At 39.9% G+C, this 14,541-nt stretch overlaps 1 protein-coding gene across 1 annotated transcript; it reads left to right on the forward strand.

Moving 5' to 3' along the window:
• Positions 1–880: 880 nt before the first annotated feature.
• On the forward strand, positions 881–13,019 carry prr16 (proline rich 16). Its single transcript, XM_063897983.1, has 3 exons — positions 881–1,655; positions 5,245–6,316; positions 11,387–13,019. Exons 1-2 carry the CDS (start codon positions 1,518–1,520, stop codon positions 6,103–6,105), a joined length of 999 nt encoding a protein of 332 aa, XP_063754053.1. The 5' UTR covers positions 881–1,517; the 3' UTR covers positions 6,106–6,316; positions 11,387–13,019.
• Positions 13,020–14,541: the final 1,522 nt, after the last annotated feature.

Raw genomic sequence — 14,541 nt, forward strand, 5'->3', positions numbered from 1 at the left:
AAAGTATTATCATATTATATTTACTTTGTTATGCTACAATAAAGTGTACCCATACTATTATTTTAAATGTATTATATTCCATCATATGATATCCTGCTGTTCAGTTATAATATATTACTTCATTATCTAAGATACATCCAAGATCCATGATTTATATATAAATTGATTGTGTTATCTCAATAGTAATGCAGATACACAGGTGCCATTTTGTATCATTATTATTATTGATGTCAACAACCTGAATTGCTTTAGAATAAATTAAAATAAGTATTTCCTTATTATATGTGTTTTGTTGTTCTTTTTTATTTTTAAGATCTTCATCACTTTTGTAAAGGCTTATAAAGAGTGTTTCTTGAGACTGACTCCCTTGAGTTGTTTCAGACTTGACTTTTAATATAAAATTGTGTTTAAAGCAAATACAACTTGTGAAGCATCAGTTTCAGGCAATGGACCCCATACATAATTTTAAAAAATCCTTGAACCCCCTCAACCTTTGGAATGATTAGAAGTTTATATTTAAATGTTTAAATGTGAAATAAATATAAGATACGTTTAATAGAAAGACATGTAAGACACATGTTTTGAACGTACTCTCTGAACTAGAATAACACATGTTGTGATGATAATTCAATTGGATAAATCTGAAAACCTTTCATAGGTGCAACCCAGCGTGCAAAGGACCCTCAGGGTCACTGCCACATACATTATTATTAAGAGCTAATGGGGGTGTAAAAAAGTTATTTTCACACACACACAGAGGGAGAGAGAGAGAGAGAGAGAGAGAGAGAGAGAGAGAGAGAGAGAGAGAGAGAGAGAGAGAGAGCATCTTGTGCTCTGCGCCCGGTCGTCGGTTTCGCAGACGCTCGGAGGAGGAGGCTGCTGTGATGGATGCGAAGGATGATACTGACCAAGTCTATTTCGGAGGAAAGTGCCTCTGGGGTCTCGATACCTGGCGGCTTTCTGCGATGGCTCATTATTAAAGAAGTGTTGCCTACATTTGGGGAAAAGGATTACATTTACCATCTTGTCGATGCCTGAGGATTATGGACTGTTACAGAAACGAGCGGCGGTGTAACGCTTTGGATAACTGCCTTTGTATCCTACACTCTTTCTTCGTGTCCTTCTCTTTGTTTTTTCAACGCTTTTGGGCTGCACGTTTTCTCAGAAATGTTGAATTTAGCAAGCTCTGGACGTGAAGGATTCTTGTGTCGTTTTGTGTTATTGGACATGAGACTGTGAGCTGCAGATACCTGTGGACAGGCGCCGTTTCGCAGACAGTATGGTTCAATATTTTGACATAAGCGTTATTTTTTTGTGTTACGCACTATTGCGCATGCTTAGTTGAAGATTCAGACCGCTGCCCGTCGCCACTTGGCTTTGTGCTGGCCGTGATGTAGGATCAAAAGTGAAGGCAACGGAGGACTAAATAAAAAAATGCGTTGGCAAAGTGGAAGCGTGGCGACCCAAGGATTTGACTTTGGATCCTTCACGATATAAACTGTGTCATAAACTGAAGAATGTCCGGGCCGCCCCATGCAGTGGCTGAAGGAGTAATAGTCTCCAAAGTTAAAGTGAAAAAGGAGATCAAGACAATCGTTGAGAATTTGGAAACCATCCTGGGAGACCTCAAGGATGTAGCCAAAGAGCTCCAAGAGGTAAATGACCAGGAAATACCATACATAGCTTTACCCATAAGCAGTCCCCCATGTGTTGTGTTATTGCTACAGGCTGTAGGGATTCTCTTTTTAAGGATCCTTTACTGAGGACAAGGGAGGTGGACGTCCATCCTACTGGGGACTGGGAAAGGCCACACACACACACACACACACACACACACACACACACACACACACACACACACACACACACACACACACACACACACACACACACACACACACACACACACACAAACACACACACACACAAACACACTTACAAACTCTCCCTGCCCACCTGCATGTGACAATTATCTCCAAAATGAGACACATTTGGCACAGGAGAATGTGGGGTGTGATATCACAGGACAAGGCAGCGTCATTGCCCTGACTCACATGCTGCCATGAAAGTGAAAACATTTTAATCACAGTTAATATTTAATGGACAAGATGGTTCAACCCGGGAGGTGTTTTTCAGTGCATTTCATCATCTTAATGCTGAGTGTTGTTTGCTGCGAACAATCTCCTCCCATAGCAGCTGCCTTATATTTTGTCTTCACTCTCAATCTATCGAAGTGGCTCTGTATTTCTTTACCTATGTCTCTCTTTGTCTTTTGTTATCTTCCCTATACATTATTGTTAAAGATCAAAGCTCTGGAAGCACTTTTGATTGGATGCTCCAATGTCAGTGATGCAGATTATTAGGGTTAGGGCTCTCTGAAGGAGCCAGGAAGTATATTTGATGTTTTTATTTACAGCAAGTTCTTATCGAGTAGACACATGGGTTCATTCATGTGTTACAGTGTTTGCTTCAAATCAGTGTTTCATCAGTTGCCAATCTCTGTATGCCATCCTGCCATCTCAGTAGATATAACATTGAGCCTTACCTGCTATCATGTTTACATTCCTCCACTGTCCACACACCAGGCATCCGGCCTGCTTTGCTCAACCTCTTGCCCTAACAAGACAGGCTGTCATTTTAATAAAACCCTATTGCATACAGCGTCTGGTTCCTACATTATGGATGGGCCGTTGACACAGCATCTTTCTCCTTCTGCATCTCTGCTCCCCATGCTGAGCTGAATTACGCTGCTTTTGCGTTTTCCAGTGGTTAACAGTATCTTACAGCAGGCACCAGAGGAAAAATGAGAACAACAAGCCATTGTAATCTGTCTATTGTTCTTTTTGTGTGTGTTATGTGTCCGCTTACCTTTTATTTATTTTGTATTTTTGTTTGCAGGAAATGATGTAAAGGATCAGTAATTCTGACACTGTGCACACCAAACACATACCTCAAGGGATGTTACTATCAAAGCCAGTATTTAGGGTATAATCCATTTGAAACGCAGTTATCTGTTGTAACTCACAGACAGGGCTGGAGCTGGGCCTGGCTCTGAGGAGGGACCCTGCCCAGATGCTTGGCACAGCCACAGAGCGGCCTGGCCTACAGCAGGAGCTGCGCACTGGGATACTGGTATTACCTTACAGTGTGTGTCCCAACAAATTATCCTTTTAAAGACTGCATGGAGAGTTTAGCTCCATTGGCCTCTCTGCCATAGCCTTCTATCTTTCTCTTCATCTCCCCCTCCCAGTCACCCCTTCTTACTCTCTCTTTCTCTACTAACCAGTCTTAATTCTTTTTTAGCCTCCTCTCAAGCTACTGTTTGGACATGCATTTCAAAACCTAAAGGGAGCACTGGCGTACTCTGAGATGAGCATTACTAATTCAGAAAATTAGCATAAACACATTGTCATTGTAACAGTTATCTTTTGAATAAAGTAGAAAGAAGTTTCCTTTCTTACTGGATTTCTTTCTCATGTTTCATTCAAACTGTATTTCAGCTATGATATATGTATTTTAAGTTTGCTCAGAATATATGTTGACTAAGCGACCACTTTTCAGCTTGGGGCTTAGAAAAATGAATAACTCCCTCAAGAGAAGAGAACCAGAAACACATCTTCTCAAAGGGGAATGATTTTGACAGATATCTTATTTTTAAACCATGTCTATACTTTTTATTTAATTACCTTTTTTTTTTTTTTTTTTTACATGTGGTCATCTTTAATGATGTCACTTTGGGGAGTTTATGAATGACTGCAATGTTATCCCTTTTAGGTATTGTCACATCATGACAAATGTATGGGATGAGAACTGTGTCCATGGATGTGCTTTACAATGCAAGGGCTTTCTTTAAGTAGACACAATGGAATCAGTGTTTCGGACTAGTCATTCATATAATAACCAGAAGTATTTTAAGTATGCTGTCTAAGTACATCACTGTATGTCACTCTTTAGTTGTGTTATCATCAGTCTTTATTATGCATCTGATTGGTGGATATTACATCAAATTCAGTTCACCATCATGCCCTGAAAGAATGAGTAATGCAGCATGTCTTACACAGTTGCAATCTATATGTCTGTACAGAACAATCACAATTTGTGCTGCTGAACCCTTACTAACAAACCCCATTTCTGCCCCAGCAGTTTTTTAATATGTCCCAAAGCAGGCTGTGAAAACGCATTTCCTCAGAATAAAGGAAGCACCTTTATCTGAATATCTACTGTCCTGAAACAGAATCTCCAACTTGGTTCTACTGCTCTGAGCAGGGCATTTATGCCATTTTCTCTTTATTATCATTTTGTTTATTGCCCATCCTTTACCATCATGGTCTGCAGTGTACAGTTAAGCGTGCAAATTCATTGAAAAATATTTGGTTCTCTTGTGCCCCCATTCATTTCTCAGAATATATTCACTGGACTACACCACAGTGCATTTCTAATGTCCTTTCCCCCCCCGGGCACACTGTGTTTGTTTTTCCGCCACAACTGATTCAGTGTTTACTTTTTCATATAGTGTTGCTTGGAGTTAAGCCTTCTAATGATTTGGCATGTCTCTCTTCTTTTTGTAAATTATTAGTTTTTTTCTTCTACTTTTGGTCATACCAAGGTTGCTTTCCTGGAGTGAATTCACGACATAATGAATTGTTATTTGTGCTGTTGTTGCGAGATGCATCTTCTCTCAGATTATTTGATTCAGTGTGATATGTATTTACGCTGTTTCTGGTTAAATGTGATCTTTGCAATCACTCTTTTGCTAAATTCTTATCAATCTCTTACTTACTCACTTGCAGCAGTACATTACAGGCCTTACTGATGTTTTCCTTTCTTCTAGAAGAAGACTGACAGTTTATTTTTATCCCATACCCATTTTTCTTTGTAGATTTTCATCTTTTGATACTTAAGAATGTGTTTTACATTGATTCCTTAAATACGTTTATTATTATAAAGATAATTATGTCTTGGTTTACAGGATATAGTTGGTATATTGACTTCTCTGAGTTGTGATGGTGCACTTTATTGTTGTTTTTTATCACATCTGGCAGGCTCAGGGCTCTTCCAATAAATTGCAGTGATTTTTCTTTTTTAGAGTGGCTGTCATAGAGATCTTAAATCCCATTAATCAATATATTTGTGTCTTCTTTACATTTAAAACAATAGCGATTTTTCTCACTAATTAAGAACCTGACGAGATAAAGACATCAGCGTTTTTATTACCTGAGTGACACTTCTTCTTCTTGTCTCCAGGTTGTTCATGACATTGATACCCTGACTGGGGACCTGCAGCTGGAGGAGGACGGACTGACAGACAGCTCTAAGACAGACACGTTAAACTCCAGCTCCAGCTCCACCACCACCACCACCACCGCCTCCAGCCTGGAGAAAATAAAGATCTTCCCCGATGACTGCATCTTCAGACCACCCGCACTCATCGACCCGGTCAACCCTCTGGCAGTCCTCACTGTACTCAAGAAGCCCCACCCTCCCCTCCCTCCACCCAGACTTACCCCGCTGCGAGCCGAAGATCACAACATTAAGAATCTGCCTCATCCGACATTAGTGTTATCAGGGAATATATCCAAGGCTACCGGGTCTCTAATGAGGAATGGCGGGGCTTTTACATTTAAACCAAACCGGGATTTGTTCTCCTCCATGCCGTGTTTCATTGCTAATGACAGTGGAATCCCTGAGTCGGGTCTTGTTCCTACATTACCCAGGCCCATGCCTCTTCTCCGCCATGAAAAGAACAAATGCCCGAAAGCCCCTGGCAGGGAGTCACGTGAGAGGGAGCGTGTACGTTTCAATGAGAAGGTCCAGTACCATGGCTACTGCCCAGACTGCGACCTCCAATATGATGTAGATGACACAGAACTACATTTACAGGCCGAGCTGAACGACCTGAGGCTCAGCCCGGTGCATTTTTGCTCTTCGTCCTCCACTCCTTCTCATGCTCTTCCTCATGAACCAATGTTGGAAAATGGTGGCCTCTCGGTCAGCCACAGTTTTCCACCAACAGCAAACACACCTCTACCTTGTGTGCCTCCTCACATGCCTTCCCACAAGCCCCAGAAAACAATCCTACGCAAATCAACCACCACCACAGTTTGACGCCGAACCCCCTTGTTCTGTCTTACTTAAAAAATCTTGAATCTTTCATAGTGTTTTCTACTTTATGAGCACTTTCTACTCCAATTGAACATTGGATTATAGTACAGAGAGAGCAGGAGTTGGGGGAAAGCGTGGATACAAAGTGAGTGGAAGAAAGAGAAAGGCACCGCCATGGGCGCTGAGATGTACACAGAGAGATCAGGAAGAAGCGGTGAGTGTTTGTGCATGTATTAGTGTGTTTGTCAGGAAGAGAAAGGGAGGAAGAAAGAGAGAAATTGCATGTGTGCATTAACGCATAACTGTGAGTCTGTCTGCATACATGTTATTTGTTTATTTTCTGTATATTCATGTGTGTGTACAGTATGTGTGTTCAAAGGGTGATGTTTATAGGCAGTGAGTATCTACAAAAAAAGCAATGGGACCTTAAACGTTTCACAGAAGACAGCTTACCTCTCATCCAAAGCCTTAAATATCATCCCATACACTAGCACCTGCACATTCACATTTAAAGTTAGTCTCCTCACACAAGGCCAATATAGGATGCACCCACATTTGAGTTGTTGGAGACAGTTAGTGTCATCTTCACACAAGCCTCCCAAGATGAAAAGTGAAAACTGAGAAATAGAAAGTGAGTTCATACTTCCTTCATCGCCTCTTGTCTCTAGAAGTCCCATTTTGCTGTGTCAGCTGTAGGAGTAAATGACATGAGAGGCATGGTGCTTGAGCAAGAAGTGTTAGATGACAAAACTGCCACTTTGATTTGTGTCTACTGATAGCTTTATGGCGAATTGTAATTTAAAAAATCTAGCTTATCACTGTCTAATATAATTTCATGTTTAGAAACTCAGCTCCCGTTTGTCCAGTCCCCCACTATCACTCGGTGTGTGATATTTGTGAGACAACGTGAGCAGTAAGCTAATAGATTCTGCTGTTGCGTGGAGAGATTTAGCCAGAGACATGCTGGACTTTATGTCTTTGTTACTTTATTTCCTGAAGGTAATATAAATCAACAGTAATATTGCTGTCATCGTCTATATAAGCAGTTTGTTTTCTCCACTTTATTAGCCTTTATTATGCAGCATGTTTAATGAAGCCTGTTTAACTTTGTTTATAGTGCGGTTTTTCTCTATTTTGACTAATGTATCTCACTCACAATACAAGTGTAGAGATGTGGAGAGAGAGTTTATTACCATGACTGGGCAAAAGCAAAACAAAATAACAATTACACTAATGGATAGTGAAAATGCAACTAGATGAACTGATAAACAAAAAGGCCACAAAGCTAAACATCTGCCAACACAATATTCTTATTCTTGTGTTATTTAGAAACTATTAAAATGTAATATTTTAGGTAGGCAATTCTGGTATGTTGTCAAACCCATAGTCTGAAATCCGTTTTTATTTGAGTATCAAATAATCTTTAAGTGTGTCTGTTCACTGTCTTTGTGTGTGCATATTGTGTGTAAAAGCACATGTCAGTTTGGCAGACTTGGGGAGACAGCATGCCCTGGAGATGGATGAGAATAGTAGCACTTTCCTTCAAGTGATGCCCTTAATTAGCCGGATTAGACTACATGAGATAACAGTACTGCCTCAGACAGCCTTTGCACCAACATTAGCCTCAACAAAGCACTGAACCGCTGCTGCTGCTGCTGCAGCAAAATGGAGAGAAAGAAAAGGGAAAGAGAGAAAGCTAACTAAAGTAAGTAAGAAAAGGTAAAGAGGTGTGGGGAAGTTGTGTGCTCAGAGGACATGACATGTTCATTGCCATAACTACACTGTAGCTACTGTGCATATGATAACATGTAGTGTGTGTGTGTGTGTGTGTGTGTGTGTGTGTGTGTGTGTGTGTGTGTGTGTGTGTGTGTGTGTGTGTGTGTGTGTGTGTGTGTGTGTGTGTGTGTGTGTGTGTGTGTGTGTGTGTGTTCAAGGATGTGGGGGTCGGAAGCCTAAAAGCTAAGACTGATGAAGTCAGGGTATGAAAAGCATCCACTTATGAGTAAATCCAATGCATGACCTCGCTGACCCTAAAATCCAAAATTGGCGTCCGGATTAGGGATCAGTGGATATTCAGCCATGAGAAAAGCAAGAAAGAGAGTGTGGTGGGTGAGAACACAGAGGTAGAGAAAAAGTGTTAGAGAGAGAGGAGAGAGGAAAGAGAGCATGTGTGATGGGTAGAGGCAGAGAAGGAGTTGGTAAAAGACAAACAGTGATGCGGTAAAGGCTGATGCTGATGTTGATGCTTTTTTGGTTCTTTTGTATGTGGATGCATATTTGTCCTGATGTTGTAGAACATCCGCTGTATGAACCTTGTGTAAATGGGTCTTAATGATTCACTCAAAACAGAGCAGCATGCTATAGAGTGGAGTGCAGCCAGTATTATCAATCGATGCAGCTCTGAAGGGCTTTTGCTACTGTAGCACTGACTTAGTTGCTAACGTGCTATTCAATTGACACAGTGGCCTTTGAATTGTATGATTCACAGAATACACTGGAAAACTGTGAATTTCTGCAGCTCATTTCTTATCCCTAGGTGTGTTTGATTTAAGGCCTTGAACTGTGTTAGGAAAAATAAGGTTAGATTAATTCTTTATTTATGTTTACAGCCACATCCCTAAAGCAAAAATACCTGGCTGAAATGTACATGTTGCAGCTCAATAGTTAAGAATAAAAAATGCCTTAAAAATATTAAAAACAGTACATTGATGGACCCTGGGCGGTTTTCACTATAGAGCGGGTATCGTTTAAAAATCGTTTCACTCTATACAAGCACCAAAAGATTTTTTTTTTCAGATAACACATTTTGAGGCATGTTCTTTCTTATTGGGCAGTTTACAGTGAAGAAGCAGACAGGGAACGGGTAAGTGGGGGCGTATGACGTACTTCAAAGGTCAACCAGCAGAAATCAAACAGTAGTCATTTTGGTTATATTGCATGCGCTGTAGTGTAAAGTTCAAAAATGTTAAATATTATCCAAACACGAGCAGCCAAACAAAAACTTAGCCTAAAAAAAAGACAGTTTACAGATTATGACCAGATGGACCAAACACTGTTGGCTTTTAATCAGACTTAATTTGATGCCAAGCGATTAGGACACATGCCAATCTGTACCAAAAATGAATTAAGGTTAGAACCTCAACTCTATCCACAATGTCAAGCCTATTGTTGCACCTTTAACAATATAAAATGGCAAGACAGGTCCTGCTTTTTAATCTCCCCTATATTCTTACAAATATGCTGTGGAATTTTATGTCAGATAACATATAGCCCCCACAGCGGGACGTAGGAGAAACTATTATGAACTTCTGCGACGGCTGGCCAGCTCTTGTTGCAAAATGGGTTCCTGATGTTTGTATTCTTCATTCACTGTTGAATACCTCCATGACTTGTTATCAGATTGTTCCTGTACCACAGAAACCACTGCTCCTCTGACCATGGATGTAGGATTTTTTCACAGTTTTTATAATGGCTATCTGAGCTTCAGTGTTCCAGGCTTGACGATGAAGTTGTACTGTAATGGGCAGGGAGGAGGTGGATCTCCACCTCCTCCATCATGAGTCAGGACTGACTCAATTGCACTGACCTACTCCCTACAGCTCCAGTTCATAGCCCACATCTCTCTCTCTCTCTCTCTCTCTCTCTCTCTCTCTCTCTCTCTCTCTCTCTCTCTCTCTCTCTCTCTCTCTCTCGCTCTTTCTTTAATTCTTTCTTCCTCTCCCCTTGGATGATGCTTTACTCCCACTCAGGCAGCAGCTGTATGCATAATCTCTTTGCGCACATGTAGCTCTATTATGTGGGTGCAATATCTATTATCATAACATATCTGACACTTCGTACAGCAACACCTTTGGCAAAATTTCCATTTTTAATCAAAGAGTTCAGTGACTTTTTCTTTCCAGAGCTGCAGCATGCTCTGCATCCTTTGTTTCCTAACTTTGTATTACTAACAGCTTTCCTGAGATAAATAAGAAAATCCTGGTTGTTATGTTTCAGTTAATAAATAATAATGTATTTAGCTCATTTCAACCCAACGTCCTGCTGACGTCAGATAACTTAGTGCTTCCATAATTAGTGTAAAATCTCATATTGTTACAGTTATATTTGTAAATGTAAACCTGTTACTCTGATGTCTCATCATAATAAGCACATGTTTGCTTGTAGTTCTTCAACTTTATTTTCTTTATCCTTTTTTCCAACCTGGAAAGTGCAGAGTGTGCAATAAACTCCACAAATGTGTCAGAGTGAGACACATATTTTGCCAGTGAATATTAATTAGCTGTTGTTTCTCCATGTGATTGTTAGTGGTGATAGTCTGCCAAGAGACACACTTGTCTATTTGCTTACCCCCCCTTTTGCATGCATCATTTACTTTGATTTGTGTTTCCCTCAATGTAGAACATTTCATTATGATCATTGAAAATGAAAATGTAATGAGGAAAACATTAAACAGAAAGCTAAATAATCGTAGTGGTGCATGCCAGAGGCTTTACATCTGTAACAGAGATACAATATGAAAAGTTCATTAGAATAGACGTGACCTACATTGCCAAACATTCAAAAGTATTCTAGTGTACTTTGGGCATGGATACAGGCTGTCTTGGTGCTTCTTTTTCAGTGACTCAGACAAAGTCATGATGTGGGAAAGTGAGTGGGCATGTTTGTGTGTCCTTGTCAAAATGCCTGTGCACACTCATATGCATACATTTTAATGTTAAAGAGAGACTTGTGCATTTAATTGTGTATGAGAATGCAAAAGCAATAGCACATGCAGCCATGTGTGTGAGAGATTCAAAGGGCTTGAGATGGCTCAGTGCAACTTACTAAGCTTTAGGGATGAACAAACTTAATGTGAGGATTTCACGCTGCTTTGGAGATTGTTAAAAGTTAGAAGCATCAGCTGCACCTTACTCAGGGAAGGTACATAATATCCCAACAACAGGATCAGAAGAGTCACAAGGATCCAGATGGGGTTCTCTGCTCATTGAAGCACTGCAGTCTTGACTAAGAAATGCTAGGAAAATGGTGGATATTTACGGAGAGACACAAAGCTTTTCACAAAGAGAAGGCTTTTTAATCCATGGAGGAAAATATGCCAAACCTTTCAACTTTGATGATTTGTGTGAGTGTGTGTCTGGGTGCTTGTGTATTGACCATGATACCTTGGTATTGTTTCATTTTGCTGTGAAAAGCGACTGATGGTGCTGCGACTGCTCTGTCAAGTGGCTCTCTTCATTTGCAGTCAGAAACTCTCACTAATGTGATTCCTCTTTTTCCTCTCCAGGGCCCATTGAGATACTTGAGATACAAGTGGAAGGGATGCTTGTTCCATACACTGACAAACCCTGGCTGTCCGAGGCACGAGGAGCCAGAGCTGAGGCCAAGCATCCACTTTTATTTATTTTTATAAATCACTAACGGATTTCAATCACCAGGAGATCATTTAGACACTTATAGACTTAAAGAGCACTGAACAACCTCCAGGCACAACTGTGTCAGGGTGATATAACTGTGAAACTGGGTATCAGTAAGTGTGAGTGTAGATGAATTGATAGATGAGGAGATATTTTTGTTACATAGAAACAGCTATATAAAGATTAGAAAGCTACTAAAACCCTGTTACGAAAGTAAAGAGGCAGGTTAAGATGAAGAGGTACAAGACGGGGTCAAATGATGTCAGCCAGTATTTGATTGATGTCTACACAGACTTTTGTTCTGTGCATACTCCGATAGAAATCAATAGCTCCACTGAAACAGTGGAATTTGCCTTTTAAGAATTGTAATTGTTTGTGTCTGGAGAGCCCAACGAGTGAGCAAAACACTTCTGGACTGCAGATAAGGGGAAAATTAAATTTGGTCAGTGTACGCCATGGTCAATCAGAGTGTATTTTTGGAAAGTTTTGAAAATAAATGGAGATGTGGTCACTGATCTGTGTCCAGACATGTTCACCATACATCAAAATCTATATGCTCAACTGGTGCCATGTCAGATACGTTTTTCACAATAACATGCAGAGATACATTATAGTGCCATAGTTACAGCTTTAAAAGATCGTGGAAGAATTAATAATTTGCATCAAATTTTCTTTGTATACAAATATACATGTACGTGTGTGATATTTATATATTTCAGGCATTTTTCTACAGAGACTTTAACATTTAAAGAGATGATATTTTTGATATTGTGTGGGATGACTGAGAGGTATTTTGACGAAAGCTGACATTCCCTGAAGGTGCGTTTTTTCAGCAGGGCATAGCATGATGAGTTATTTATATATAGCAACAGGATGGTGTTTGTATGGATGAAAAAAGTGGTTCAGTAATATTACTTCAAGAAACTTGACAGAATGGGCTGTAGTGTGAGAATAACTTGTAAGGTAGAGCAAATTAATGGCGTAAACCAAATACCTAGTTGTGCTTTTTCACACGGTAGGCCTGGGGCTGAATAAATGCATGACCTGACTCTACACTTTGTCCTGCCATCACTGTGTTTTTCTATGCATTTCTGTGGAGAGGCTGTCTGTTGGTTGCTCCAACATGCAGGTTGCTCTGCTCTCCATAATACAAAGTTAAGCAGATCTCCCTTTCATTTCCTCATATGAAGTCTCTATAGCCACTATAAAACCGTTAAATGTCTACTTTACGTTTTATTCATATAGCACTTCAGAAACCAGAGATTATAAAGTGGGTCATCAGGACAAACTGAATATAAAGAAACATTTCCATAGACCTTTTTTGATCAATACCATTTTTGGAAATGTACAATGGAGAGCAACAACCCTTTCTTCATATTCAGACGGGAGGCACCACACTTTTAACTCCACCTCTTTGTTCTCACTGGACACAGAGACTGAGTTCATGAATGAATCACTCTGGATCAATCACTTTTAAAGATAAGGGGACTGTCTGAAAAAGCTTTCGGTGATATTTTGTTGTGTTTTCACAAAATGTTGGAAAATACCTTGTGAGAAGTAAACACTTTACACTAAATGTCAACGTGTCTGTGTATTTTATGGACTGAACAATTCAACTGCAGAAATGGTTGATTTTATGTATTTAGTATTTATCATTAGCATTAGTTCGAAAATGCTTCTTTCAGAGTGTCAAGTCTTTGTGAACTGGTAGTCAAATTGAAGAAATTAAACCGGCTGCAAGATCAACACCCTTAATCCAGGCTGTGATGAAACCTTTCAGAAAGAGGAATATTCTACATTAAATGGCACCAGCAGCTGCATCAGTTAATTGAAGATTAGTGTGATGAGATAGCAGGCTGGCGATGCTAAAGGCCATCAGCTGTCTCCAGAAGATATTCCAATGAATTCACAGTTGCTCATCATCGTCGTTTGCAGTAGAAAAACGGCCCAAAGCTCCATGCCTTAAAATGTAGGACAGGGTCACAGGACAGCAAATACTGGATGTGTCACAAAATGGGCATAGCAAATTTGCATTGGAATAGTACTTCTTAAGCTCAATATCTTGGTACCCTTGGGCAAAAGGGCACCAAACTCAAAAAAGTAAAAATGGTAAAGGAAGACTCTCGTTTCCCTGTGCAGCTCTTTGAGGATTTGTAAATGGAAAGAGTTGTTACTGAAGAAGAAAACCTTAATGTTTTCAACAACTTGGCAATAATCAAGGCATTATTGTCAATGTAAGCAGTTTAAACATACTAAACAACATTCATAATACAATGAATTATGAATTGCTCATGATATTCTGAACTCCATTGACTATAAACCAGTGGACAACAGGGCATAGTATGAACAAACAAATTAGTGCAACATACCCTGTAGCTACACTGAGTAAAGTCAGTCAGTACTTTGGTCATGGAAAAATAAGTTTTTATTTTTATTTTTTAACAATCATCTAATTAACATACATTAACCCTGATTGTAACAGTCTATTAAAATGCTTTTCCATCTCCTTTTGTAAGCCTTCACATTTTCATCAATTAGTATGCATAGCAGCATGCATCATGCATGAGCTGCTCATTTATTACATGTTTTGTGCATGGTTGCTAGGTGTAATTACTCTTGCAGTGTGTGTTTAGATTGCTGTCGGCAACAATGAGAGTTGCTATTATTGGCTGCGGTTCCCCATCAGTAGCTTTTAATTAATATAGTGGGACTTACAATATACTCATCTGTCATTATAATGCACTTTTGTAACATTTTAATCCAACTCCTTCAAATCCTGGGCCACCTAGAGTGGCTTCCGGCGATGCATGATCAGGCCCTACTTTCCCCTCCACATCAGACAAGCCGAAATATGCTGCAGGTCTTAATAATTAAACTAAAAACTAATTGTTGCCGTTTACGTGTTACTGAGTGCACAATCACAGGTGGTGGAATTGGCTGTATTGTAAGAGGCACAAACACAAATCTTGCAGGTGGCTCTGCATACCTCTTCAGCCCGTAGCGATATTGTCCAAAGACAACCACT

The sequence above is a fragment of the Eleginops maclovinus genome, chromosome 12 (genome assembly GCF_036324505.1).
Source record: "Eleginops maclovinus isolate JMC-PN-2008 ecotype Puerto Natales chromosome 12, JC_Emac_rtc_rv5, whole genome shotgun sequence".
In the NCBI taxonomy this organism is placed as follows: Eukaryota; Metazoa; Chordata; class Actinopteri; order Perciformes; family Eleginopidae; genus Eleginops; species Eleginops maclovinus.